The sequence below is a fragment of the Solenopsis invicta genome, chromosome 14 (genome assembly GCF_016802725.1).
Source record: "Solenopsis invicta isolate M01_SB chromosome 14, UNIL_Sinv_3.0, whole genome shotgun sequence".
NCBI classification, from domain to species: Eukaryota; Metazoa; Arthropoda; class Insecta; order Hymenoptera; family Formicidae; genus Solenopsis; species Solenopsis invicta.
The window spans coordinates 945,745-973,500 of record NC_052677.1 but is presented as its reverse complement, the minus strand read 5'-3'; the positions used below and the strand labels follow the sequence as shown (position 1 = coordinate 973,500).

General features: G+C 34.5%; 2 protein-coding genes across 3 annotated transcripts; one reads left to right on the top strand and one right to left on the bottom strand.

Annotated features, from left to right (window-relative positions):
* The first annotated feature begins 258 nt into the window (after positions 1–258).
* Positions 259–26,901, top strand: LOC105206040 (lanC-like protein 3 homolog). The gene is made up of 3 exons (XM_026138085.2): positions 259–736; positions 15,104–15,480; positions 25,309–26,901. Exons 1-3 carry the CDS (start codon positions 289–291, stop codon positions 25,855–25,857), a joined length of 1,374 nt encoding a protein of 457 aa, XP_025993870.1. The 5' UTR covers positions 259–288; the 3' UTR covers positions 25,858–26,901.
* On the bottom strand, positions 18,825–23,417 carry LOC120356871. Of its 2 annotated transcripts, XM_039457598.1 has the most exons (3): positions 22,226–23,417; positions 21,442–21,567; positions 18,825–18,975 (listed from the first exon to the last, which is right to left on the bottom strand). In XM_039457598.1, the coding sequence occupies exons 1-3, from the start codon at positions 22,295–22,297 to the stop codon at positions 18,877–18,879; spliced, it is 297 nt and encodes a 98-aa protein (XP_039313532.1). In that variant the 5' UTR covers positions 22,298–23,417; the 3' UTR covers positions 18,825–18,876. The 2 variants fall into 2 exon arrangements, with proteins under 2 accessions (XP_039313532.1, XP_039313531.1); XM_039457597.1 differs by lacking the exon at positions 18,825–18,975 and having other exon boundaries at positions 19,616–21,567.
* Positions 26,902–27,756: the final 855 nt, after the last annotated feature.

The window sequence follows — 27,756 nt, the reverse complement described above, 5'->3', positions numbered from 1 at the left end:
ATTTTGTCTATTGATATAAATATTAAAAAATTATGATATTGCAATGTTTCCGGAATATTACTGGCATATGCCATGAGACGTAGCAGGCATGTTGTTAATATAGGTTTCTGCAATGTCTCCGTAATATTACATTGCAATCTGCAACATTGCTGCAATTTTCTGTGCTGTATGGATACATACACAAACAGTACCCGACTGAAATACTGGGTGGCGACAGCGTCGAAGAATACGCAACGCTTCCACTCTATCTAAATCCTGTTTAGCGTTTAGCCTGGTTCAGCCTGGTCGATGCCGTTTTACTTGCGTTTGCTGTTTATTGACACAGTTCGTTATATTGGAAAGAGCAAATTTCAAAATTCGTCTGGTATTATGTTGCGACGATCCAGATATTTTGCAAATGAATACTGCGCACGTGAGGAAAAGATAGCCGATGACCTGGTATCAATACAAAATGATATTAACGAAAGTCAAAGTACCGCTAAAGATAACCTGCGCAAGATTTTGCAGCGTATTGTTGACAAGGAACCACCTGAGCGCGCGAAAGCCGACGGTGGGCTGTACGTTGGCGCGTCCGGCATTTCTTATGCATTTATGCGACTTGCCAATTGTACCGCCTTGGAGACTGAAACCAGCAAAAAGAATTTGTTATTAGCTGAATATTATCTGCATTCATCTTTATCGATGGTGCAACGTCGCGAAGGACGTTCCAGTACTTCCAATACCGGCTTCCTTCTGGGTTTGTATCGAATTACAGCAGAATACAACACTTTTTCTCATATTATCCTCTTTCGTACAGAATTTGAACTAGTACAATACAGTGAATAATGAGTTTTTGTTTGAAATCAGCTTTTCATATCCAAATCAAATACCATTGTAAACAGGTTTGAGTGAATATATTCTTTTAACCAAAGTTATAGTTAATGTCTTATAAAATTAATTTAGTTATGTTACATGAACAAAAAATTAATTCGAAAGTTACATCAATTTTGAAAAGCATTATTTATGTTAAATTAGAAATTAGTAATTTTTTCAAGTTAGATTACACAATTACAAATAAGAATACAACTTTAGCGAGTAAATAAAAAATATAATTATAATATTGATTAAACAAATTTTTATTATTTTATTTGTAAATTAAGTTATATGATATAAGACAAAAAAATGTTTTTTTAATATAGGAATGTTTTTTTTATAATTTTTTTTAATTAACTGAAGAAAAAATGAATTAAAATTTCAATAAATTCTAATACATGTGACCAAGAAATGTAACAACAAATTAAAATAATGAAAATGGCAATATTGCTTGAAAGTAATTCTTGGTATTCAATAATTTTCTAGATAAATTTATAAAAATTTACAAAATTAAAATTTGTGTTTCAAAAATAACTAGTTAAAGTTAAAAATTATTAAAACATTTAAAATCAACTAATTATAAATTTAGTTAAAAGTTATTAACTTTTAAATTCTATTATTTGCTTTTTAACTTTTTAACTAGTTATTACTTAATCCTAACGAGAAAAAATTCAGTTAATGTGATGTAAAAAGGCATTTTTAACATTTAATGTAAAAAAACATTTCCTTCTACTCCTGATTTTATTAATTTTTAATAATACAAAAAAACTAAAACAAATATTTTAAAATGTTTATGATTTGGAAAGCTTTTTATGTAGGCATGTTCAGATTTTTGGAAAATATTACGTTTTTCTAGAAAACTTTTTAGTTATTTTCTACAACCTAATTGAAATTTAATCACAAACTTAACTTTAATACAATTAGATTTAGGAGATACATTCTTTATTTCTTGAGTGTGGAACCTCAACATACAAAATTAAATTTAAAATATGTAGGATGTTTTTTTGTATTGATGTAAATAGTAATTTGTATTGTTCATAGCAAAAATTTTTGAACAGCCACTTATCTCTTAAAGTATTTGTTTATTGGAAAAACGTTTTAAACAAAAATAGTAGAACTTAAAGCAATCTATTAGCTGATAATATTTATTTGAATTTTTGATGATCTTAAAAAGCCCAGTCAAGAGCAACATTAAACATGTCAAATGCAAAACCTCTATTTTTTTTATTGCATTTGTAACTAAAATTGAGCGTTTTCAAAACTATAATAAAAAATAAAATATTTTTTTATTAAGTACTTTTCGAGTTATAAGATTTGAAAGTTAAAAACAGTAAAGAGCATTTGAAATTAAAAATTGCTCAGGGAGTGACAAACTGTGAAATCCTTATCTCTACTGTGATACACACGCACGCACGCACGCACGCACGCACGCACGCACACAAAACAATAAATCCAACTAAGCAATCTTTTAATGTGATACACTTTGAGTAACCCTAATAAAAATTTTCAATAGAAAACTATTCACATTTGTGAATTCACAAACCAAAATCTATATTCAGAATGATAACATTTTTATTCCATCATTTTTTATCGAAAATTTTACTAATATGAATCGGTCTCTATTATTTTCCGATAAAAAGTGATTCACATTAATGAATTTACAGACCAAAATCCGTATTTAAAACGATAAGATTTTTTTCTATCGGAAACTTTTAAAGTATGCTTAATGAAAAATACTTTATTATCCCATACAACATTAAAAGTATCAACTTTTTACATTTTATGTGCAACGCTTCTGAAAAGATTCTGCAAAATGTTATATAAAATTTGGCAAAAAAATTGTTTCTAAAATCTATTATATGTTACTATACTCGAGTAGAAACTTTATTTTGTTAATTTTGTTGATTGGACGGCTGAAAATTTTCTAAGTCCGCTCACGGCGTGTGCTAAGTTCAACGCATGCTGTCATCAAACAGCGTTTTGTTTGCAAAATAATATTTAGATTACATTACATTGCAAATAATAAAATAAATAAAAATGTACAATGAAATAATTATATTTTGTACATAACTTTTATTGTAATTTTTTAATACTTGCAGTCTTCTACATATAATAAAATTAAATATTATTTAACAAAATATACAGGTTATCCCATTTTAAGAGGGCACTCCGAATATTTTCCTTGCATTTTCAGGGCTGGTAAAATTTTATCCAATCCAGTTAAACCCACCCGGTTAAAATCAGTTTTAACCAAGTGAAAAACTCATATTAAAACCAATAAAGGTTTTATTTTACTATACATTTTTAAAGCCTAGGAAAACATAAATAAAATTAACATCTAGATTGTAAATCACAAAAGAAAACAAAAGTTGCGTTTTATTATTTATATTTTATATATTTTAAAATTATAGTGTTAGATATTAATACATATAATATACATATAATATATTAATAAATAAAATAAAATTATATGTAATAAAAGTAATAATACTTTTCTAAATTTAATTAATGAAGTAAATTAAGAAAATAAAATATTGTGGATTAACCTCTAAATTTAAACGTAAATTATTTGTATTGTGTATGTCTAATATACATTTAAAAATGAAATATTATACATTTATAAAGAAATATACATTTTCAAAATAAAGTTTCAACATGGCACCAGACTAGATACTTAAATCACAAAACGTTTTAATTGCAAATTAAATTGTAAAGTAATCTTAAATGTCAATCGTACGTTTATATTAGTTTTTAATTAATCAACTCTCATAAGTCATATAATTAGTACGAAATAAAGTGAAGCAAAGAAGTTATAACTTAATACAGTTACGAATTTTATGAAAAACGGATTTAACCGGGCAAAACTGGGTAAAATTAGGGATGTTCGATTCTCTTATAAAAATCGATTCTTACATCGATTTTGCATCGAATCATAAAAATCGATTCTGCAAAAAAATTGGAATCAAAGAATCGATCTTGCTAAAATCGATCTAAAAATTTATATATATAATTAAAACGTACATTAATATTTAATTAATTATTAACGTTTTATCAATTTTAAATTAACTATTATTAGCTCTAAGATTTTAATTTTTAAAACTTTAACCAATAAATAAAACAGGTAATTATGTAATTAAGCATTAAGTTTTTGAAAAAAAAAAAATTTGTTAAAATATAGGTTGCTTTCATATCATTTTTTGTTTACATACGTTTCTTTTATGTACTTTTATATCTTTTATTTGTAATATAAAATTATATAATGTTTTTATAATTACTAATCTTTAATGGACACTGAATTCAGAAATAACAGCATGGCCGCGTCCAGAATATCATACGTAATCTCAATTTCAGTCTCTATTGTAGACGACGCTTTAAGGGCAATAGGTAAAGAAAAAAAAATAATTTTTAAAAATAAGAATCGGTTTTTCGATTCTTAGGGTAAATAATCGATTTGCAAAAAAATCGAATACCAGAAATCCGATTTAAAAAATCGATTTTTAAACCAAAAAAATCGATCTTGTAAAGAATCGAATCGGAATCGAACATCCCTAGATAAAATTGGTTATAACCGGATGGGTTGGGTTTAATTTAAAAAACCCGGATTTTTGCCAGCCTTGTGCATTTTACAAGAAAATGTTTCAAACAAAAGTTGTATGGTTTCGAGGGGGACATAAGAAGCTACTATTGGTTTGACCTTGGATTGTGTCGTCAAGCTTAGGTTAAGGTCACATCGATTTTTTTAAATGGAACATACTATTTTTTATTCTAAAATCTAATAACTGGTGTTAAGAGCTTTCCAAAATTCTACAAGAAAGTTTCTTTTTGTTGAGTACTTTCCGAGTTGTGAGGATTGAAAGCTACAGTGTACTGTAATTTTCAAGCGTCATAACTCGAAAAATACTTAACGAAAATAAATTTACTTATAATGTTTTGAAATGTTCTCGAAATCGACTATAAGAAAATCTAACAAAAGATATAATGTTAGAGTATCGGTAGTTCTCGAATTAAAGTGTATCGGTACTTCCTTAATATTCTATATTTTTTATTGCATTGTTTTGTAGTCGATTTCGAGAACTTTTCAAACACTATAAATAAGTTTATTTTTGTTAAGTACTTTCCGAGTTATGACGCTTGAAAGTTGCAGTACACTGTAGTTTTCAAGCCTCATAACTCGAAAAGTACTTAACAAAAATAAACTTTCTTGTAGGGTTTTGGAAAGCTCTTGATACCAGCTATTAGATTTTGGAATCAAAAATAGTATGTTTCATTTTAAAAAAATCAATGTGATCTTGACCTGAGCTTGACGACTCCATCCAAGGTTAAACCAATATTAAACCTTCTTATGTCCCTCTCGAAACCATTCAACTTTTATCTGAAACATTTTCTTGTAAAATGCAAGGGAACAGAAATATTCGGGGTGCCCTCTTAAAATACAACACTCTTTATAAGATAAGTCAAGATGGTCAGCAGGATCTTGGTACTAAAATATTTTATGTCTTAATTTAAAAAAATATTGAACAGCGCGTCATTACTTTTAGTTATAAACATAGCTTTTCAAATGTTACATAACTAAATTGAAAATTAAGTTAATAATCCCGACGCTAACTTACATCTCTGAAATTCTCCTACTCTGAAAAAAATGCTGATAAAAGTTTTTATCATATGAATATGGTAATGAATTTACTTTGACAGCTGATTTAACGGCTATCGTAACATCTTGTTATTGAATTGATATTTTGTTGAAGACATTATCTATAATGTACAAATATGTTTCCTATAGAAATAATTTCTTATGGGGTTATAATACCTTTGCGTAAGAAATTTTTCCTCTTTTTCATTAATTTTTTTTACCTCTAAGGAACATAGTAATCAAAATACGGATTTGAGAGTTGATTTTATTATAGTTTTTAGTTATAAAATATATTTTTTTATTTAAAAAATACTTTAAAGAATGTCCTGTAGATGGCGCCAAAGATGACCCTTTGCTAAAGTTACTAGATTTATAAAATACCGCAATTATTCCGCCATTCACGCTTCAATATGCGTCACATTTAAAACGTGCATATGTGTATAAATGTATTTAAGTAAGAAAGAAAATCATAAATTATATAAATTAATTTTATTTACAATATTCTACTATTATATGTGTTCAATTTGTTAATATTAATATTTTCTTTTTTAAAATGGATGCCTGTTATAATAAATGTTTTGATAAGTTCGAAAACAATATTGTGGCATGATGGCACAAAGTCTGTACGACAATTATTTAAAAACATTTTTATAAAGTCTAAATGTTTTAATTTATTCGAAATTAATCATGTTTTTAACGTTGTAACGCTGGTACTTTCTCGGTGTCGGTTACGGGATTTTAGGTTCAGGATCGGATGCTCGGATGTGCTCGCCGGATGTCCGGGTTCGTGTCGAAATGATAACGCCGTATTTTGGTAGTAAAAATGAAAGAGGTCAAAATATATTTAGCTATGCTTTAGTACAAAATGAAATTATACAGTTCCGATATCGTTATCGGATAATACTGAGCTCCTTGTACAACATTACGGTCCTCAATTGCGCGGTCGTCGGCCCGCGTGAAATCAAGAGAACAATCACGTGGTAGTCGAATAGTGTCGCGGCACTTAACGGCGCGGTCGTCGGCCCGCGTGAATTTAAGAGAACATGTCGCAACGTATTTGCGCGGGACCTAATATCTAAACGGAAAGGACTTTAACAATTCGGAAACGGACGGACAGTGACTAGACGCTTTGCGCGCGGAAGTAGCAAGCGGAGTTGCTCGGTTTAACAACATAGATCTATATACAAAGTTCGCGGCGGAACGTGCGATGTCGGAACGGACTCGCGGTTATCGCAATGTAACGACTCGGATGAGTCGTGTGATCTACGGACGGCTTCGGTTTACGCTCTATGCGTACGGTATCCGTTTGTTAGAGTGGCCGCGCGGCGGTCCACTCTAATGCCGTGCTCGGGGCCCGATTGGCCCGTGCGGTTGACCGGTTACGGTCTCGGTACTCGACGCCCTCGCGCTGTGCGCGGGCTGTCGACGGGGTCGGCCGGTTCGGCCTCATCTCGCGGGGTTAGCCCGGGAGGTACGGTGGCGGACACTGGAACGGTGTCGGCGCGGACGGTCCCCGAGAATTCCCGGGGACACTCGGAACGGTCTGGTCGGAGTGGCCGGACGACGAGAATGCCCGTCGTCCGGCTGTACGGAAACGGAATTGCCGTGCGGGGAGAATACCCGCCGTACGGCGCAACGGATTCGGATCGGATTTAGCCGGACGTACGGGAATGCCCGTCGTCCGGCCGGACGGTCCGGATTGGCCGCGTGACAAGAATGCCCGTCACACGGCTGATCGGATTGGATGGCCTGCGCGACGAGAATGCCCGTCGCGCGGCTGAGCGGATCGGATTGGCCGAGCATACCCGGCCTCGGGGACGACGGTTTTACCCGTCGCGGGAAGGTTGGAACGAGAATGCCCGTTCCCGAGGAGGTGCTCGAGAATCCCCGAGCTAGGAGGCGCCGAGTATGCCCAGCGCTGGAAAGGATCCGATGAGATCGGATGTTCGGACGGATCTGATCTCGGCTGCTCGCTGCCGGCTTATATAGCAGTCCGCGCGGTCGTATGTACTAGTCAGCGCGCGTGGTGGGGCCGGCCGGAGTAGGGACGCTTGCCGAGCGTGGCGCGCGGCACGCATGGTAGCGCGTGATCGCGGCATGCTTAGCTGAACGCGCGCGCGTGTTTGATCTTACGCGTTGCGTTCGGCGGCGGAAAGGCGTAACGTTACACCACCTCCCCCTTTCGGAAGTGGCGAACTTTGGCCACTATATAGGATACTCCTGCTCGGAATCGGTGGGGTCGGCTTGGTCCCCCTCGTTATCGACGGTCTCGGTGCGTTCGGAATCGCTTTCCCCTTCCGGGTCGGTGTCTTCGGTGTATTCGGTACTGCTCTCCTCTCCCTGATTGGTGGGATCGGTTTCCTGGTGGTTTCGGTCCGGCTTCAGGTCCTGCACATGTATCCTTTACGCTTTCGTGATGGCGCCGTCATTAGGCTTCTAAGACGGTCCACGGTCATCGGTGTGACGGGTGGCGTCTGGTGCAGTGACCGGGTCGTTTGAGTAATCCTCGTAGGCTCGCTCGGCTGGTCGACGGTAGGGGTTGTTGCGGTGAACAGATGCGCCTGGTCCATCGCGGTGGCCATCGCTTGGGACCACAGCGATTCAAACTCAGCATCGGTGGCCGGTCTGGTAAGGAGCGTGTCCAGAACTCCCATGCTCGGAGAGAACTTTCTGCAATTTTTGGTCCTGCGGAAGGCTCCTTATATACTCGTCCTGGACCGGGAGAGGTACCCCCTTCTCCTGGGGGAGCCATGTCCAGGACGCGTGTTGTTCACGAGGTCCGTTTTTTAGCGGCGTCAATGCTCCGGTTAAACTCTGTCGCTTCATCTTTCGCGGCCTGAGTGTCGTCTGCTGGAGTCTTCTGCTCTGATGACGTCAGAGTCGGACCTGGTTAGATCGGAACGGTACCCTAGGTGCACTTGAGCTCGGTCAAGCATTCTCGGTGTGTTCGAGTTGACGGGATTCGGTACGGCGGTCACGGTTTACCGGTGGAAACGGTCCTGGTCGGTCGGTAAAAGCGGTCACCGTTTTAGCGCGGAGCAACATATGGGACGGAGACGGTCGCGGTTTGCCAGAAAAGAGAAAAAAAAAATTCGAGGGGAAAGTCGGTTAGGGAACAACAGGTAAATCAGGACAGGTACGGACGTGAACGGTTGGCGGGAACGGTCAACGGGGACGGTCATCGGAAGCGGTCGTCGGAAACGATCATCGGAATGATCAGACAGTAAGAAACGGTGACGGTTGGACACACAAGATGTACAAGAATTTAAAAGAAAATCGGTGGCGGTTTATCGCGAAAATTATGCACGGACGTGATCGGTCAACGGACAAACGGTCCCTGTTCGGGCGCCATGTAACGCTGGTACTTTCTCGGTGTCGGTTACGGGATTTTAGGTTCAGGATCGGATGCTCGGATGTGCTCGCCGGATGTCCGGGTTCGTGTCGAAATGATAACGCCGTATTTTGGTAGTAAAAATGAAAGAGGTCAAAATATATTTAGCTATGCTTTAGTACAAAATGAAATTATACAGTTCCGATATCGTTATCGGATAATACTGAGCTCCTTGTACAACATTACGGTCCTCAATTGCGCGGTCGTCGGCCCGCGTGAAATCAAGAGAACAATCACGTGATAGTCGAATAGTGTCGCGGCACTTAACGGCGCGGTCGTCGGCCCGCGTGAATTTAAGAGAACATGTCGCAACGTATTTGCGCGGGACCTAATATCTAAACGGAAAGGACTTTAACAATTCGGAAACGGACGGACAGTGACTAGGCGCTTTGCGCGCGGAAGTAGCAAGCGGAGTTGCTCGGTTTAACAACATAGATCTATATACAAAGTTCGCGGCGGAACGTGCGATGTCGGAACGGACTCGCGGTTATCGCAATGTAACGACTCGGATGAGTCGTGTGATCTACGGACGGCTTCGGTTTACGCTCTATGCGTACGGTATCCGTTTGTTAGAGTGGCCGCGCGGCGGTCCACTCTAATGCCGTGCTCGGGGCCCGATTGGCCCGTGCGGTTGACCGGTTACGGTCTCGGTACTCGACGCCCTCGCGCTGTGCGCGGGCTGTCGACGGGGTCGGCCGGTTCGGCCTCATCTCGCGGGGTTAGCCCGGGAGGTACGGTGGCGGACACTGGAACGGTGTCGGCGCGGACGGTCCCCGAGAATTCCCGGGGACACTCGGAACGGTCTGGTCGGAGTGGCCGGACGACGAGAATGCCCGTCGTCCGGCTGTACGGAAACGGAATTGCCGTGCGGGGAGAATACCCGCCGTACGGCGCAACGGATTCGGATCGGATTTAGCCGGACGTACGGGAATGCCCGTCGTCCGGCCGGACGGTCCGGATTGGCCGCGTGACAAGAATGCCCGTCACACGGCTGATCGGATTGGATGGCCTGCGCGACGAGAATGCCCGTCGCGCGGCTGAGCGGATCGGATTGGCCGAGCATACCCGGCCTCGGGGACGACGGTTTTACCCGTCGCGGGAAGGTTGGAACGAGAATGCCCGTTCCCGAGGAGGTGCTCGAGAATCCCCGAGCTAGGAGGCGCCGAGTATGTCCAGCGCTGGAAAGGATCCGATGAGATCGGATGTTCGGACGGATCTGATCTCGGCTGCTCGCTGCCGGCTTATATAGCAGTCCGCGCGGTCGTATGTACTAGTCAGCGCGCGTGGTGGGGCCGGCCGGAGTAGGGACGCTTGCCGAGCGTGGCGCGCGGCACGCATGGTAGCGCGTGATCGCGGCATGCTTAGCTGAACGCGCGCGCGTGTTTGATCTTACGCGTTGCGTTCGGCGGCGGAAAGGCGTAACGTTACAACGTTTAATATTTACTACGTTTACACGGCCCAACTAACGCCGAAGTTACAACATCGATGTTATGATACTAACTAATCACAGTCTTTCCATTCTTCTGAGGAGTACTCGTGATTGGCCAATTTTATAACATCGATGTTATAACTTTGGCGTAAGTTGGGCCGTGTAAACGTAGTAATTGTTTTATTTCTCAGAGTACAACAACAGATCTCATGCATCTCACGGTAAATAATTGCACTTAATTTGTAGATACATTATGAAAGTATGCATTCTTTACACTTTCCGACGCCATTTTGGCTCCAAATCCTTATACATTGAGTCTTATGAATTGCGGTATTTAATTAATCTAGTGACTTTACCTTTTGTGCTATGCCGATCCAATCGGTGTGCAGGATTCCGACTGACTGGTATACCGTAGAACAAAAATTCAAAACGTCTCATATTCCGTGATAAATTTGCCATGGAAGTACGTAGAATTTTTGAAAAATATTAATTTTTGTGGAATTTACACTAACTTGAAAAAAAATATACAAATTTTCACTGAAAAATCGTTACAAAATCAGTTCCCCCCAAAAAACCAACAATCCTATTAAAAAACGGCTACGTAGTTCCATAAAAGATTTAATTTGATGCACAATAAGCTTTGCTTTGTTTGAAGTTGATCCGATGTAAATTGTGGGAGCTACGCTGCACACCGATTTGAAAACTGATATTTTACAGAAATTGCATTTGAAATGAGAAAATTTGTAATTATTAGAGGCTCGCCGTTAATCTGCATTGTCTCCACCATACAGTTGATTTTTTACATTTATATACTTGTCATCTATGGTTTTCTTGATGTCTGCTGCCTACAAGCTTCTTGAGCTTCCTCGTTCATGTCACGCTCAGCTGTGTGTATCCGGCGTTTGTCTATTTCAACGCAGAATGTAGCGAGTACTCCCAATTACCAAATTTAAGACTTGCATAATTCCATTATGCTGTGCAAACTATCGTTAAAATTGCAAACAGCAATATTTGCGGCAATATCAACGATTGCTTTGTTATTGCTATAAACGATCGGTGCTATTGCCCAGCACAGAATTGAAGCTCTCGTTGCTATTTTGGGTAAACCGGCCAACACAGCGAGATAGCAACTTGTCTCGACTTGGTTTTTCATAAATTGGTTGAACAGCTTCAAAAATTTTATTACTCAAAGTTAGTTTGTGTTGATAGTGATGTAATCCGTTATGCGCTTTTGCCTGCTGCCAAGAACATCAAGAGTTTTCTTCGACTGGTCATGCTGCGATTTGCTGTCTATGGAAATCTTGTGGAATATAGTCGCCCATATTTTTCATCTCGTATCTTTAATGGAATTAGAATTTCTGCGAATAGCTGGACCATAGTATATTGTCAATTCGTCGACAGTTTACCTTTCAATTTGCCTCTGCCTATAAAACTTTTACGTTTTATTCAAATTACGTAATCTCGTGCCTCTACAATACTAAATTGTCTGGAACTTAACTACTTGACAGTTGAAGTAAAAAGGCAGAATACCGAGATTCTCTCCGTGCGTTATAGCGCTGCGTACAAACATGGCTATTTCGTACATGAAAGAGTTCCAGACCGACTTTAGGCGAATAAAATTATATTTTATACATTTCAAAGTATCATTTAAGCAAACAAAAAAAAAATCTGAAATTTTTTTACTCTCAAAGGTGGCATAACCCCTTAATAAGAATGTCACTGCGTATTTGTATGACAACCTCAACGTCAAGAGGTATTTTTGTGGTACCTTCACCCCTTGTCATGTCACCGTGCCTGAGCGCGCAAAATGTCAGCTCTATGATTCGTAAACTTTAATCGTGAATAATTTGAAAACCATTATACCCTCAACATTTTTGTATTAGATTTTTTTTTTCTTAGAATGTTCCAAAAAATCCGCTCTTAAGAGGAAATATGATCTTTTTGGGACATCCATATAATAAACAAAAAGTATAAATTTTATTATAAAAACTAAATAAATATTACTTAAATAAATAATTTATCAATTACATAGTGTTACTTATTTACTCACGTATGTATTAGCCTGTACAGATAAAATGCCTGGTTTTTTATAGAATTTAAATTAAAATATATTTCTTATTCTATATATCACCTTGGCTAATTTTTAATACAATATACATAGAAAGGTCTTACTGAGAAGCAAATTTTAGGTTTTTTCTAAATTTCTCATTTTAATTATAGTTATCCAATCAGACTTTTTTACAATTTTCTTATATTTGACAACCTATAAAAAAAATAGGGAACAAATGCATTAAATTAGTTATTTTTTTATCTGATATTCAACTGTTTACATAAAAAATTAATTGAAATGTTTTGTTTCCTTCATGATAAAATTTTGGCTTAAACATGAGAAAAATATAAAATTATAATACCTCGGAAAGAATCCAAAACAACATAAAAGTATTATTATTAATTTTAAGGGAAAAGTTGTAATAACGTAAAAAAAGCATTTTAATTTGAAAAGAATAGCTTTTAATTCATTACAATCGGTAAACATAGAACAATATTGAACAACATAAAATAAGCATTTCTGCAATTAACTTTTTCCGTCACTTTTTTCTACTGAATATAATCTTGTAAAATTTATTATCCGGGGGTTTTTGGGGTCGCTCAGAGTATGATTCCGGTGTGAAAAATACAAAATTCAAAATGGCGGAACCAATATAGTGGACAAAATTATCAAAATCAACTGGATTTGCTTAAAATTTGCTATTTAGGATTGTCGAGGTCGTTGATTACGAATGCGATGTAAAAAATTTTAAATTCAAAATGGCGGATCAATATGGCGAACAGAATGTTCAAAATCAAACAAATTTGCTCAAATTTTTGAAAATTACGTTTGCCATATTGGTCCGCCATATTACATTTAGCGTTTTGAATTTTGTATTTTTGTCTTTGGATTCGTAATTAGAGACCTCGAAAACACTTGAATAACAAGTTTCCAGCAAGTTCGGTTGATTTTGATAATTTTGTTTCTTATTAGAATCACCATTTTGAATTTTTGATATCGGATTCGTAATTAGCGATCTCAAAAATCTTCAGGTAGTGATTTTGAGGTATAGATTATAGGGAAAAATTTTATACAAACAGATTTAATCTGTAAAAACGGCAATTTTTCGGTATATATTTATTAACAACAAATTATTTATTTAAAATATGTTAAAACTTATTAGTTAGAGGAAACTTTTAGCAATCTAGTAATGCCAAACATGCTAAAGGAATATGTGAAATTTATTTACGTTAACGACGTAAAATATGAGAGAGTTATTCGGAAAGTAAGGTCCGATTTCTACATAATTTCGATATTTGTTTTCGAACCTTTCCAAATAACCCTCGTATATATCTTGAAACTATATTCGTGAATGAGGTCTTAGCTGTGTAGTTCGTCCACCGAGGCACTTGGTAATATCTTCACAACAACGAATATTATTTAGAGAACATCTTTAAAGGCTTCCGTGTAAAACCATATACATACAAGACCGTAAAGTGTATACAATCAATTAACCTTTTGCATCATAATGTAGCCCTGGGAATTACATATACCAAGGTTATTTTATTAATAAATTAATTGTTTCACGTATTCCTTTAGCATGTTCGGTATTGCTGGATTGCGAAAAGTTTCTTCTAAGTAATAAAATAAGTTTTAGATTGATATGTTAAATAAATAATTTGTTATTAATAAATATATACCGAAAAATTGCTGTTTTTGGAGATTAAATTTGTATATTGCCCTATAATCTTTACTTCAAAATCTTTATTGGGGAGGGGGGGGGCTAAGGTCGCTGATTACGAATCCGATGTCAAAAATGTAAAATTTAAAATGGCGGATCCAATATGGCGGACAAAATTATCAAAATCAATTGGATTTCCTTGAAATTTGCTATTCAGGGGTTTTTAAGGTCGTTGATTACGAATACGATGTCAAAAATTCAAAATTCAAAATGACGAATATGACACGGCAGACAAAATTATCAAAATTAACTAGATACGATTGAAATTTGTTATTTAGAGGTTATCGAGGTCGCTGATTACGAATCTAACGTTAAAAAATTTACATTTCAAAATGGCTGATACAATATGGCTGACAAAATTATCAAAAGCGCTCAAATTTGCATGAACTTGTTATTTAAGTGGTTACGAAGTCTCTGATTAAAAATCCAATGTCTAAAATACAAAATTTAAAATGCCAGATATAGCAGACCACTGTGACAAATGTAATTTTTAAAGTTTTAAGCGAATTCGGTTGATTTAAACAATTCCGTCCGCTATATTGGTTTTGTCATTTTGAATTTTTGACATCGGATTCGTAATCAGCGTTCTCGAAAATTTTTAAATAGCAAATTTTAAGCAAATCCAGTTGATTTTGTCCGCCGTATTGGATCCGCCATATTGGATCCGCCATTTTAAATTTTGCATTTTTGACATCAGATTCGTAATCAGCGACCTCAAAAACCCTCGGATATCAAATTTCACAAAATTATATTTACTAGAAAAAAAAGTGACGCAAAAGGTTAAATAAGATTGGCTAAGACGGTCATTCTTGAAAAAATGTTGAAATAATATTTTATATGTTTCTATTCATTTTGAATTGCGCGCTGTCACTTTTGGTTTCAAACACAACTTTTGAAAATAAAACAAAATGATTAGAAACATATAAAATTATTATTTCAGCACGAAGATCTTGCTATGACCGTCTCGGTCTATTTTATTTAATTTAATGGAAATTTTAATATTGAAACTAATTTATTTGGTTATATTGCAGGCGATTGGGGTATCCTAGCAATAGGTGCAGTTCTCGCGGCTGCCCGAGGCGACAATGAAACTGCCAATGCACTGATAAAGCAGTATATAGCTATAGGAGAGCGCTGTAAAGAAGTAAACTTTTTGAAATGCGGTTCGGATGAATTTTTCGTAGGCCGTGCCGGCTTCCTGTATGGCGCATTATGGTTAAATCGCATGATGAAAAGCATCGTCGTACCATTTGATATAATGCACGAAATTGCACATACAATTATTACCTCGGGCAAAGCATATGTGCGAGTGCATAATAGTCCATGTCCACTGATGTATGCATACTATGGTACAGAATATCTAGGCGCAGCTCATGGACTGTGCGCGATCTTACAAATCCTTATACAGGTATTTAAAAAAAATCATTTGATTACTTGAATTAATTATTGAGAAGATTTCTGATACGAAAATTTTTCCTAAAATTTTCCTTGTAACAACCGTAATTTTTTGATACTCGGGTTTAGCTCGTGCATCGATCAGTAAAATTGGTTCAAGACGGGAGAGAGAAAAATAATCGAGACCTGAATGATTAGAAAATATAAGATATATTTTTAGAAAACTTCAAAGATGAATAACATGTATAATATATGTATATAATTTTAACTGTTTGACAATATGAAGCATGACGTTACAATGAATTTAAACACTATTTGAGACGAGTTTTACAAAAGATCTTTACGCGGACGGCAACATGGTGCGAAGATAATACATACATATGCGTAAGGAATCTATTTACAAGTGCGGAAAGAATGCCTACAACCACGGGAAATTTCTTTGACAATAGCTATATGCGACGCGATTCCTGGAAGCGAGCAATTGTCTTATAAGATGCGTCTACCGGCATGCTTATAAACTCCGCATGTTTACGCGGGGCGCGATGTTTGGCGCGTTAGCTGTGCTGTGCTCGGGCTAGCCCGGCGCGAGCGCGCGATATTTGTGTATATTGCCGTGTCGCGGAGTTTTGATAATGCGTAAGAATAGACTGGAGAATAGCGTGGAGTCGGCGGATCTTTTCTTGGGAGAGCCGGAGCAGTTAAATACCTTGACGGTGGTAAACCTTCACCACCAGCGTTTCCGGTAGAGATTTTAGAAGAAGAATAATGTCTCGGAATATTTGGCTTGCCGAGTACTTTGAACTTTTACCGCTGTATTTCTTAGCCGGAGAGGATCGGAATTATCTATCGGAGTCAGGAATGAGAACTGAATGCTGAATGTGCGGGTCGGGCTCCTTATATACCCGTCGGCTCGCACATTCGGCTTTTCTCGGTTTACTTCGAGATTCATCTTGGCTCGCTTATTCTTTTTGGGCTGCTGGTACAGGCTGATGCGGGAAATTTCTTCGTGACTAGCTAGTGCCGCGCGTGCGCACGTATGGGTCGTGCATGGATCTCTCTCTTGCCAAAGACCGTCTTTGATGACCGTCGGCGATGTTGACTCGATGAAGCGATTATGTAGGCGTATTGCGCCTTCTGTTGTTTAAAGCTGAACAGCAGTCTCTGGTTGATGTTTGCCGAGAACAATGCATTGCAACGGGGTGCATTGTTACATCTTTACAGAATTTTTCAGAATTTCTCTACAAATTTTGTAACTGTTTTAGAAAATTTCTCTTGGATAAATTAAACATTTAAAATGCCAGGAAAATAATATGAAAAAAAGAATATTTTTCATATTTTTTCATATTAACATAATATCTAAAATACTCAAAAAGGATATTTAAACCAATATGAACTAGGCACAAGTATGTTTGTGTCAGTATAATATTTTATACACTACCAAAATATTTTATTTCACAGCCCAATTTTGGTTCACCTTTGAACATCCATTGCATAATAATTTCATTAAAACATAATTAAGAATTCTCATACTGCTGCATCATATATTTTATCCGATAGTTTTTTAATTACGGAAAATAGAATTTTATCGCGTCCATCTATCGACATTGCGATAGATTGCTATATTACTTGGTTAATTCCAGTACAACAGCAAAAGGACTTCTTTCAAAACGAATATGAAAAAATATGAAGAAGTCTATATCTCATCTCATTGCAATCTGTCGCAATGCCGATAGATGGACGCGATGAAATTTTATTTTCCGTAATTAAAAAAACATTGGATAAAATATAAGACACACCATTATGAGATTTCTCAATTATATTTTAATGAAATTATTATGTAATGAATGTTTAAAGGTGAGTCAAAATTGAGCTCTGAAATAAAATATTTTGATAGTGTATAAAATATTATACTAACACAAACGTACTTGTGTCTAGTTCAAATTATATAAAAATTTCTAAAAAAAAGTATAGATATTTTTGTATATGTAAATTCTGATACATTTTAAAAAATTCTCTTTGTACAACTTTTGAAGATTTATAAAATCTGAAAAGTATAAGTATCAAAAATCTTCATAAATTGAAAAAATAAATTCTTAATTATATATTTTATAATGTATAAAAGAAAGATATTACAAAGAAACTTTTGTTAAGGTTAGATGAAAAATCACGAAATAAACACAAAATAATCACGAAATAATAATTAGTATAGATAATAACACTTCAACAAAAAAAAATCACTTTTTTCTGTCTCATTACGTTTATACATATCTTAACTCTTATGTCCATTTCCACCAATGTAGATTAACTTTGATCTCAGTTCAACTTACTCCTTATCTTTTTTCAATTCTTAGAACTAAAGAAAGATAAATGTCCATTTCCACCAATGTAGATTAACTTTGATCTCAGTTCAACTTGCTCCTTATCTTTTTCTAATTCTTAGAACTAAAGAAAGATAAAGAGTAAGTTAAACTGAGATCAAAGTTAATCTGCGTTGGTGGAAATAGGCAAAAGAGTAAGTTAAATTGAGATCAAAGTTAATCTGCATTGGTGGAAATAGGTATTAAACACATTAAGGAATTTAGGAGATCTTCTTGAACAAACTTTACTTCCGTGCCATTTTATCTTAGTTGAGCAATGAAATTGATCAATCATAGCAGTCTATAGGGGAGACTTCAAACTTTTTTTTCCATCTAGCCAGAATCTTCTTTTTCATTTCGTCTTCACACAGCAAGCGATCGAAATTTTAGAAGAATTTTCAGTAGTGTGTTTAAGGATTAAAGACTTTTTACTCTAAACACTTAGATACTGTTACACGATGTTGCCAAAATTTGCGTAGCACGTCAAGATTTTGAGTGAATTAAGGTCAAATTGTTCAAAAATAACAATTTGGCAATTCTGAACATTTTTTAACATCAAAAATATTTATTCTTAAATAAACTCATAGTTTTAAAATAACGGTATTTGAATATGCAATTTAAGAGTTTTCAAATAAGTTTTAATTTATGATCATACGATTTATTTTCATCAAATTATGATTGTTTAAATTTTAGACTTTTGTATAATCAAGAGATACAGCAGTGTCTCACGCATGCAATGGCTAACGAGCAAATCCTTTATCTAAACGTGAGTTTAGCAAAGACAGAATTGTTGTCTCAAAAACGGTTAAACAGATGAGATATTTAATAAACCTAATTGGTTGTTTGAGGTCGTATTATCTATGAAATGTTCCAGACCCCTTAAAATTATCTTAATACCTACCACACGTGAGATCATTTGCGTTTCCATTAAAGGGGTAGAATAGTCTGAGCGGTCTGAAAAGTGATGGTTCTTTCTGGGAAAAGTATAAATACAATCCAATGCAAATTTAATACTCTATTACTATATTGAACTTATTGCGTGATAAATTTCGTTAAAAAAATATTGATCTGGCGAGTAACAGCAATCCGCGTAAAACATGATTTTGCGGACAGGGATGAACAGTGTACACTATTCCGCTATTTTGGTTATCCTGAAACAAAAAATTGAAATAGTTTCATAAATTAAAATATACTCTCTATTGTGTGATTGAGGTTTTTTCGATTTTTTGAAAAATTAACAAAAACAAGTTAGGGAGACCGGGGCAATTCGAAAAATGGAAATATCTTTTTATGGGTACATGTTAAAAATTTATTTTAAATACTGTAAACGCGTCCTAGTGTAACAACGCTGCTAACAAAGTTTTGTTGGCAACGACGTCATATTGAAGTAGTGAAAAATGTGTTTTGTGCGAACTTGAGAGAAGAAATGTCTAGCTTATATAGCTTGGAGAGTGAGCAGAGTTGGCATCAATTGTCCAAGGTGGAAAAAACCCCCCGGTTTTTTCCACTTTTGTCCGCCCCGAAAGAAATGTATATGATGGACAAAATGGACAAAATTGGACGAAATTAAAAAAAACACAATAAACTGAATAAACTCTCAGGAAAAATAAACTTTATTAAATACAAATAAAATATAAATTTTTAAACACACAGAATATTACATTAAACATATTTACTTTGCCAGTATATAATTAACAAAATTAAATTTTAAATTGACCTAACTGGCTCAATTAAAATAAAATAAATGTTTAAATTAAAAAACGTCCATGTCTTCTTATAATCTCAGGAAAAATAAACTTTATGAAATAAAAGTAAAATGTAAATTTTTAACAGAATAAAATAAACACATTTACTTCGCGACTTTGCCAGTATATGTATAATTAACGAAATTAAATTTTAAATTGACAACTGGCTAAATAAAAGTAAAATAAATTTTTAAATTAAAAATCATCCATGTCTTCTTTTTGACTAACAATCATATTGAGCATTCGTCGGCTGGCAACAAGTTTTGACGCTTTTTCGATTCCTAGACGATTTCTTAGTTTGGTTTGTATTATTCCAAAATTGGAAAATATTCTCTCTATGGAGGCTGACGAAGCAACACATTTTTGCAAATGTAAGGAAAATTCACAAAATTTTAAATTTACAGTATTGGTTTTTAAAAGAGCCTCCCACCATTGTATGGAACTTAGTTGTTCTCTCATTTGATCATGAAAAAAACTGTTCGGAAACGGAGATATTTTAAGCCGAAATTTTATAAGTAGTAGTAAAAAATCGGACGAAACTTCTTCAGAAAGCCACGTACGTCCTGCTTCCTCAAGTTCAGAATCTAGTTGTAAATCCAAATTTTTGGGATTTAATAAAAAACCAATAATATGGGCTGGGGTAATGCAATCGTCAAATCTTTTTTTAATTAAATCATTATATGGAAGCAGAACGTCATTTGTGGATAATTCTTTTAACTTTAAAAATTCGGTTAAAGTATCTGAAAGAGTGGCATTTTCTGACTGTAATTTATTTAAGGCTGCTCGAATTGGTTTTAATTGAGTTATAAGCGACTTTACTTCTTTCATAAGACCAATGTTTTGAATAATATCAATTATATTTTTTTCAATGCTTTCCTCGTGGTTTTCAGCAATTTTTAGATAAAAATCACGGTTAATGACAAAAACCTCTAAACATTCTATAACACTGTTCCAGCGGGTTTCTCCTGGTAACTGTGGAATACGAAAATTTTGAAACTCGGCTAAGAGACCTTTAGCTGCATGGTTGTTTCTAAAATATTTGCTTAATTCTACAACTTGTTTAATTATAGTTTTAACATTAGAAAGTTTACAAATATCGCCACATAATAAATTTAAAAAATGCGCCGCACAGCCATTAATAATAAAATAAAAGTCAGATTCATTGTTAAGCTTCTTTTGGAGGTCACTGCGCATTTTTTTCATTTTAGCTTCATTATCGGACACAAAACTTTTTACAGTACATCCAAACCTATTTTCTGCTTCCATAATGTCTTTCACAGCCAAATCAAGACAATATTTACTCGTTTTTTGGTTAGAACCAGTTTCATACGATGACAAAAAGAAAGATTTTTCACCATCAGAGACACAACTTGCTATCACTGGTTCGTTATGAATAGCAGACCAACCGTCTTGTATCAGTGTAACCGATTTACCATTTAAATGATTTTTTGCGTCTTCCTGGGTTTTGTTATAAATTTTATTTAATAATTCGCCAGCTAGTTTTTTTCTGTTAGGTGGAGTGTATCCCGGTCTTAAATCACTTATCATTTTTTTAAAATAAAAATTTTCAGAATGTCGGAAAGGTACACCAGAAGAATAAAAGTAAGATGCTAAGGATAAATCGAGTTTTTGTTTATCAGTTTCGGTTGTTTTAAGTAAGAATTGATTCAATTTTTGTTGTTTTAGTTGTTGAATTTGTACTTGAACATCAGGATTCCTACGCTTTCGGCTAATATTGATTGCTGGATTATTAGAATCTTCAGTTTCTGAACCCGATGAACCCTCCGTTGAATCACATATATTTTCTTTTGCATCTTGTTTTTTAGTACATTTTTCAAAGTGCTTCCTTAATCGGCAAGCCTTATTACTTACTTCATTTTCGCACACCTGGCACTTCAAAATTGTTTTTGTTCCTTTAGTTATTTCATAAAAATGTTTTCTGATTGAATCTTTTTTTCTACCAATTCTACCAAAGCCGGTGCCGCTAATTCTTGATTTCTGTTTAAAAACAAAGATATTAAAGTTTCTTTAAATAAAAATGACCCTAACAAAAATAAAAAAGTCTTCAGACATGTCTGTGAAATTGGCATATCATTTTCCAGCAAACAAAAGTAAAAGGGAGTTCTTGTCGCATGCAGTCGAGTTCTGTTCCTGGGGGTCACTTGTGTATCTTGAAACGAGGTGAAAATTACAAAAGTGAGGAAATTTACTAGCGTACGATCTACGTAAAATCTACGATTTTATTTGTCGAAATCTAGTAAAATCTGTTCACTTTTATAATTTTCACCTCGTTTCAAGATACACAATTGACCCCCAGGAACTATAGAACGCATGCGACAAGAACTCCCTTTTATTTTTGATCTGCTGGAAAATGATATGCTAACTTCACAGACATCTTCCAGACTTCCAGACATGAATTGCCGTAGCCATAACATAAGACGTAGTACGTACCGTCCATACGTACTAATACGTAGACGTAACGTAAGAATTGACCAATCACATTAAGAATTGTAACGCTGCATTTTTGAGTAGATATGATTTTAATTGGTCAATTCTTACGTTACAGCTGCGGCAATACCTGTGTTGGAGGTCCTGAACCTGAACTCCTCTGATCCTAGAGGCTAGAGGCTCTTAAAGTTCCGAAGAATGTACTTACTTTTGAGTCAACAGAAATAATAGAAACAGAAGAAGTAGACGATGAATTGCTTAGCCCTGGCTCATTTTCCATTTTAAAATAATTTTAAGCACAAAATAATAAGTAAAATAAATAATACTTTTCACCTTGGTAAACAGAAATAAGAAATCTAACCTAAAATACAGCACATGTGTCGTGTCTGTCGTGTGGCTAGAAAAAAAACGAAGTTGCAACATTGGTGTTAATCGATATGTCTCATTCATCGATTTCTGTTTTACCGACTTTATTTCGTCCGTTTCGTTCATTTTGTCCATTTTGTCCATTTTCTTCCAGTGCCCCGAAAAAAATGAAAAAAAGTGGACAAAATGCCAACCCTGAGAGTGAGAGGGAGAAATACAAACACACGGCTATACGCGCACGCATACACATATAAATCCGATCAGGCAATACCTTATAGTTGCAAGACTGCTGTAAATCTTGTAGCAGATCTTGACAAATTCTACTAGCAGGACGTTATGATCTGTTTCCTCATTCTGTTAAAGTCCTCTGAAAGATTCTGTAAGGCAGATTCTCGCAAAAAACTTGCACGTATCTGCTGTAAGAATTGCAGCAATCTGTTTACAGACTGCAGTTCGGGAAAGAATCTGCTTCAAGTAAATTCAATTTCTGCAGCAAGTATCTGCAAACTTTCAATTATATGTACATTATACGAATCTTGTTGACAGACTGTCAACAAGATCATATTGAGAACAATCTTGCACATTTGACTCAGTTTTGCTGCATTTAACTGCACACAGATTCTGCTCTGCAGAAAATGTTACTAGAGTACACTTTTATGTTAATGTTGGCGTACTGTAATTTCGAGTCTTATAACTCGAAAAGTATTTACTTAAGAAAACTTTATTATAGAGTTTTGAAAAACTCTTAGAGTCAGCTATAAGAATATGCCATAAAATATTGGAGTTTCCATTTAAAAATATCAAAGTGACTTTTATGTGAGTTTGACAATAGTATACAAAGTCACACTATTATTATTACCATGCTATGCGCTATTTAAAACCTTATAATTCATATGAAACTTTTTTGCTTATTTTTCAAATATCATTTTTTTTGCATATTTAAGTAGTGTAAAACCACTCGTTTTTATACACCTTGTATACTATATATTTTCAGGGTTGGCATCTTTTAAACAAAATGTTTAAAACTGTGTGATTAAAACTTATTTAAAACATTGAGTTTTGTTTTAAACAGTTTTAAAGCAATAGAAACAGTTTTAAAACTGTTTAAATCATCGCAATTCAAACAAGATATTTGGAAAAAATTGTGAAAAAAAAAACAAAAAAATAATAGATAAGTCTAAAAGAATTAACGTTTTATATTTTTTAGTGTATTATTTCTATTTATAATTATTTATTTTTATTTATAAATATTTATATTTAAAATATAAACTAGGACACATTGTATTTTAACATTTATTGCATGTAATACATAAATAAAATTGTATCAATCTTTTACGCCAATCTTTTAAATAAAAATATAAAGCTATAAAAAATAAATAATAACATACTGCTATTATATTGTAATTATTGCGTTTTTTTTTAAGGCTCTTGACTCCTCAGTCGAGAACGTCGCGTTAACGGTAGCGACATTCTGTTGCGGACAAAATTAGAACTAATAGACGTGAAACGTGACAGGTTGACGATGAGATGTCGTACATGTCATTTTGTTATTATGTGTTTGTGAAAATATGATTTGTGTCGTATTTACCAAATTCATAAAAATGGACTGCAAGTAAAATTTCTTTGAATTTTATACATAAAAGCCTATTTTTCATTTCTTTCAATAGCTATCCGTATTTTTCTATCTAAATAGGCGTCATTTTATGTGCTTTTTACGATTCTTTACTGACTGTTAGGCGAAAAAAGGATAGTCTTTACCCATTTTTACAAGTGTTTTAAAGCCATCTGATTAGTTTGTTTTATCCAAATTCTTTATTTACAAATAGAACGTCGAAAACTTTAACTTAACCGTGTGTTTTCCTGTTTACATAGCTTCACTTTACATGCTTTTTACGACTATTTACTAACTGTTAGGTGGAAAAAGAATTATTTTTACTCGTTTTTACAAGCGTTTTAAAGCCATCTGATTAGTCTGTTTTATCCAAATTGTCTTTATTTACAAATGGCACATCGGGCAAAATTACGTGTCATTCACGCAACTTTGCGCTTCTGACGTCACGACTTCAATATAGCCGCGGCGAGTAGACAGGAGCCTTAAAATCTGAATTTCTCACTTCGCGAAGTTCTTTTGTAAGTCATGTTCAATTTAATCAATTTTTGTTAAATGCCTTTAAAACTAAAGTGTTACTAATTTTGAAACTTTTTCTATACCAAATTGTTTTTGTTTAAAACATGTTTTTTGGTTACTTAAAAAGCACAATAAAATAGGTAAATAAATTGTTTTAGATATAAAAGATGTTTTTTGTTTAAAAGTGAAAAAAAAACAAGTTTTTTTGCCAACTCTAATATTTTTTGTTTATTTATAAACTCTTGTATTATATTTTTTACAACTTTTAATTTTGTTTGTATTTTTGTCATACATTTTCATCAATACTGTACATATTTGAATTGGTGCTAGTTTGGGGTAAGAATATGATTGGCTACTTTATTAGTCTGCCACTATTATGCGCAATAGTATACCTTGTGTTCTTATATTATATCAAGATCTATAAGAGACGTCAAACTAAACAAAAAATATAAGCACTAAATATTTTTATTTTACTATATTGAATTCTTTACTCTTCTTCTACACGATAACCGTTGAGTTTTTTATATTTCCTACATTGATTATTTTAGGTTACAGTACACAATTATGTTATTTACTACGTTGACAAATCGATTCAATTCACTATGGCTTCGTTAATATTAATAAAAAAAGAATTGAAAACATAGCACAGTACTAATACAATAATGCAACAACACAATACCAATGTGACATGAAAGTATATAACAGAATGGTTGCGTGTAATTATCCTTACTTTTATTTTTTCTGACTTCTGCGGCGTAAATACCTAGAGTTATTCTAATTGTACTTCTTGCATTTAGATGCCATCATTCCTCGATAGCGACGCAGATATTGATAAAACTGTGCGGACATGCGTGGATTATTTGTTGAGCCTGCAAACGACAACTGGCAATTTTCCATGCTCCATGGGTGAAGTAGATCATTCCGGACGAAGCCCCAAAGACAACGATGACGAATTGGTGCACTGGTGTCATGGTGCCCCTGGCATTGTCTACATGATGGCAGCGGCATATTTACGTTGGAAAGATCAACGTTATCTCGACTCGTGCAAACGTGCCAGCGATCTTGTCTGGCGCAAAGGTCTTCTGCGTAAAGGGCCTGGGATTTGTCACGGCGTGGCGGGCAACGGCTACGTTTTTCTGCTTCTCTACAGACTCACCGGCAATAAACGATATCTCTATCGTGCTGCTAAATTCGCAGATTTTATGAATTCGCCACAATTTCAAGCTGATGCACGCATTCCCGACTCACCATACTCACTCTACGAAGGCATTGCCGGCACTGCCTGTTTCCTCGCCGATCTTATCGAACCAGACAATGCCCATTTTCCTTTTCAAGATGTATTCTAAGAGCCGAATGGTGAAAGAATAATCTCTGTTTTTGCGTTAAACATATTTGAATTTTAAAAAATTGAAGAAAATTTATGAAATTAATAATGTAATGTGTATTCTATTTTTACTAGCATCTTTAAAATCAATTAATTTTAAGCTTTTACCTCTTTCGTTCTGTGATTGTGTAAAAGAAAAATTTATATATAACTAATATAATTTTATGTAGTTTTTATTTCATATGTTCTGTATTGCTTCACATTCTGTATTTATGTGACAGATTATTCTGAAGATTGAGACAGAGATAAGAATCAACTACATTTATTGTTAAAAATTAATGAACATATACAGCATATGTTGGATTTTTTGTATCACATTTAAATTCTTCTATTTGTCTATTATATATTATAAATTTGCTGTTCTATTCCAATACAAGAATATTTGTTTATAACTAACAAGATGCTACGAATTGTAAAACACGGAATCAGATGAGCCTTAGTTTATTCGAAAAGGGGAATCGAAGGTTTAAAAAGTGTCAGAGCGTTTGAGTGCATGGTCCTTTGTTTCAGAGAAATTTGCATGTGAAGTTTGGCATTCGCCACGCAGTGCGTTAAGTACTATTGCACGGTAGGTTAAAGCGTGAAGCGTGGTGGCTGAGGAGATTAGGTGCGCGCCTTCTTTTTTATCCTCGGCGGCCGCGTGTGTTCAAAACTTCGCAAGTTTCAAACACGCGGTCGCCGAAGACAAAATAGAAGGCGCGCACCTAGTCTCCTCAACCACCATGTTTCACGCTTTAACCTACCGTGCAATAGTACTTAACTCACCGCGCGACAAATGCTAAACTTCACATGCAAATTTCTCTGAAACAAAGGCTCATGCACTCAAACGCTCTGACACTTTTTATACCCTCGATCCCTCCTTTCGAATAAACTAAGGCTCATCTGATTTCGTGTTTTACAATTCATAGCATCTCCTTGTAAGACATACATATTAGCTATCGTCCAAAAAATGTCAAAATAAATATTATTAGTAACATGATACATATATTAATGTTATAGTTGAGCATAACAAGAAAAAGTAGCGGAAAATCCGATTTTATTAAGTAATATTAGAGATGTGCGAATTATTTGAGTACTTATCGAATTAGGTTAGATTCAATAGGAATCTAATTTGAATCCGAACTATTCGAAAATTTTAAATTTAAAAGGTTAAAAAACAATCGTATATCAATCTTATAAAATCATATTTCTTATTAATAAGTAAATCAATGTAGCTGTGTTATTGAAGTAAAAAATATATTATCAGATAAAATATATCTTTTATCAGTTTATGATATTAAGTACAATATTTATATCATATTTAAAATGACTCATATAATCAATATCATTCTTATATAAAAGTCATTTTTATCTATAAATATATTAAAATTCAACCATAATTATATTGCTAATTAAAACTTATGATTTTATGATTTAATTCAATTTGGGTAAAATTTTGATTTGAATTCGAATAAAGAAATAAAATAAAATTGAATTCGATTCAATATAAAAATATCTCTAATTCGTACATCTCTAATATGTAAAAATTATGTATTTAATAAAAAAGATATTAATAAAAAAAATTATAAATAATTATACATTATTGTACATTTTTATTTAGTATTTGTAATCTAATATAATAAATGTAAATATGTTTGAAATATGTTTAATAAAAAATGTATTATATATGTTGTATATATTTATGTGTATATATATTTATATGTATATATATATATTTAAAAAACAATGATAAAACTACTGTTGCAATATTTAACAATATTTTATTTGTGCAACATTCTTGTACTTATATCGTACAACATAAAATAAAAATTTGAATTTTATCTTTATATAGATTTATCAACTTTTTTTTACAAAAGCTCAA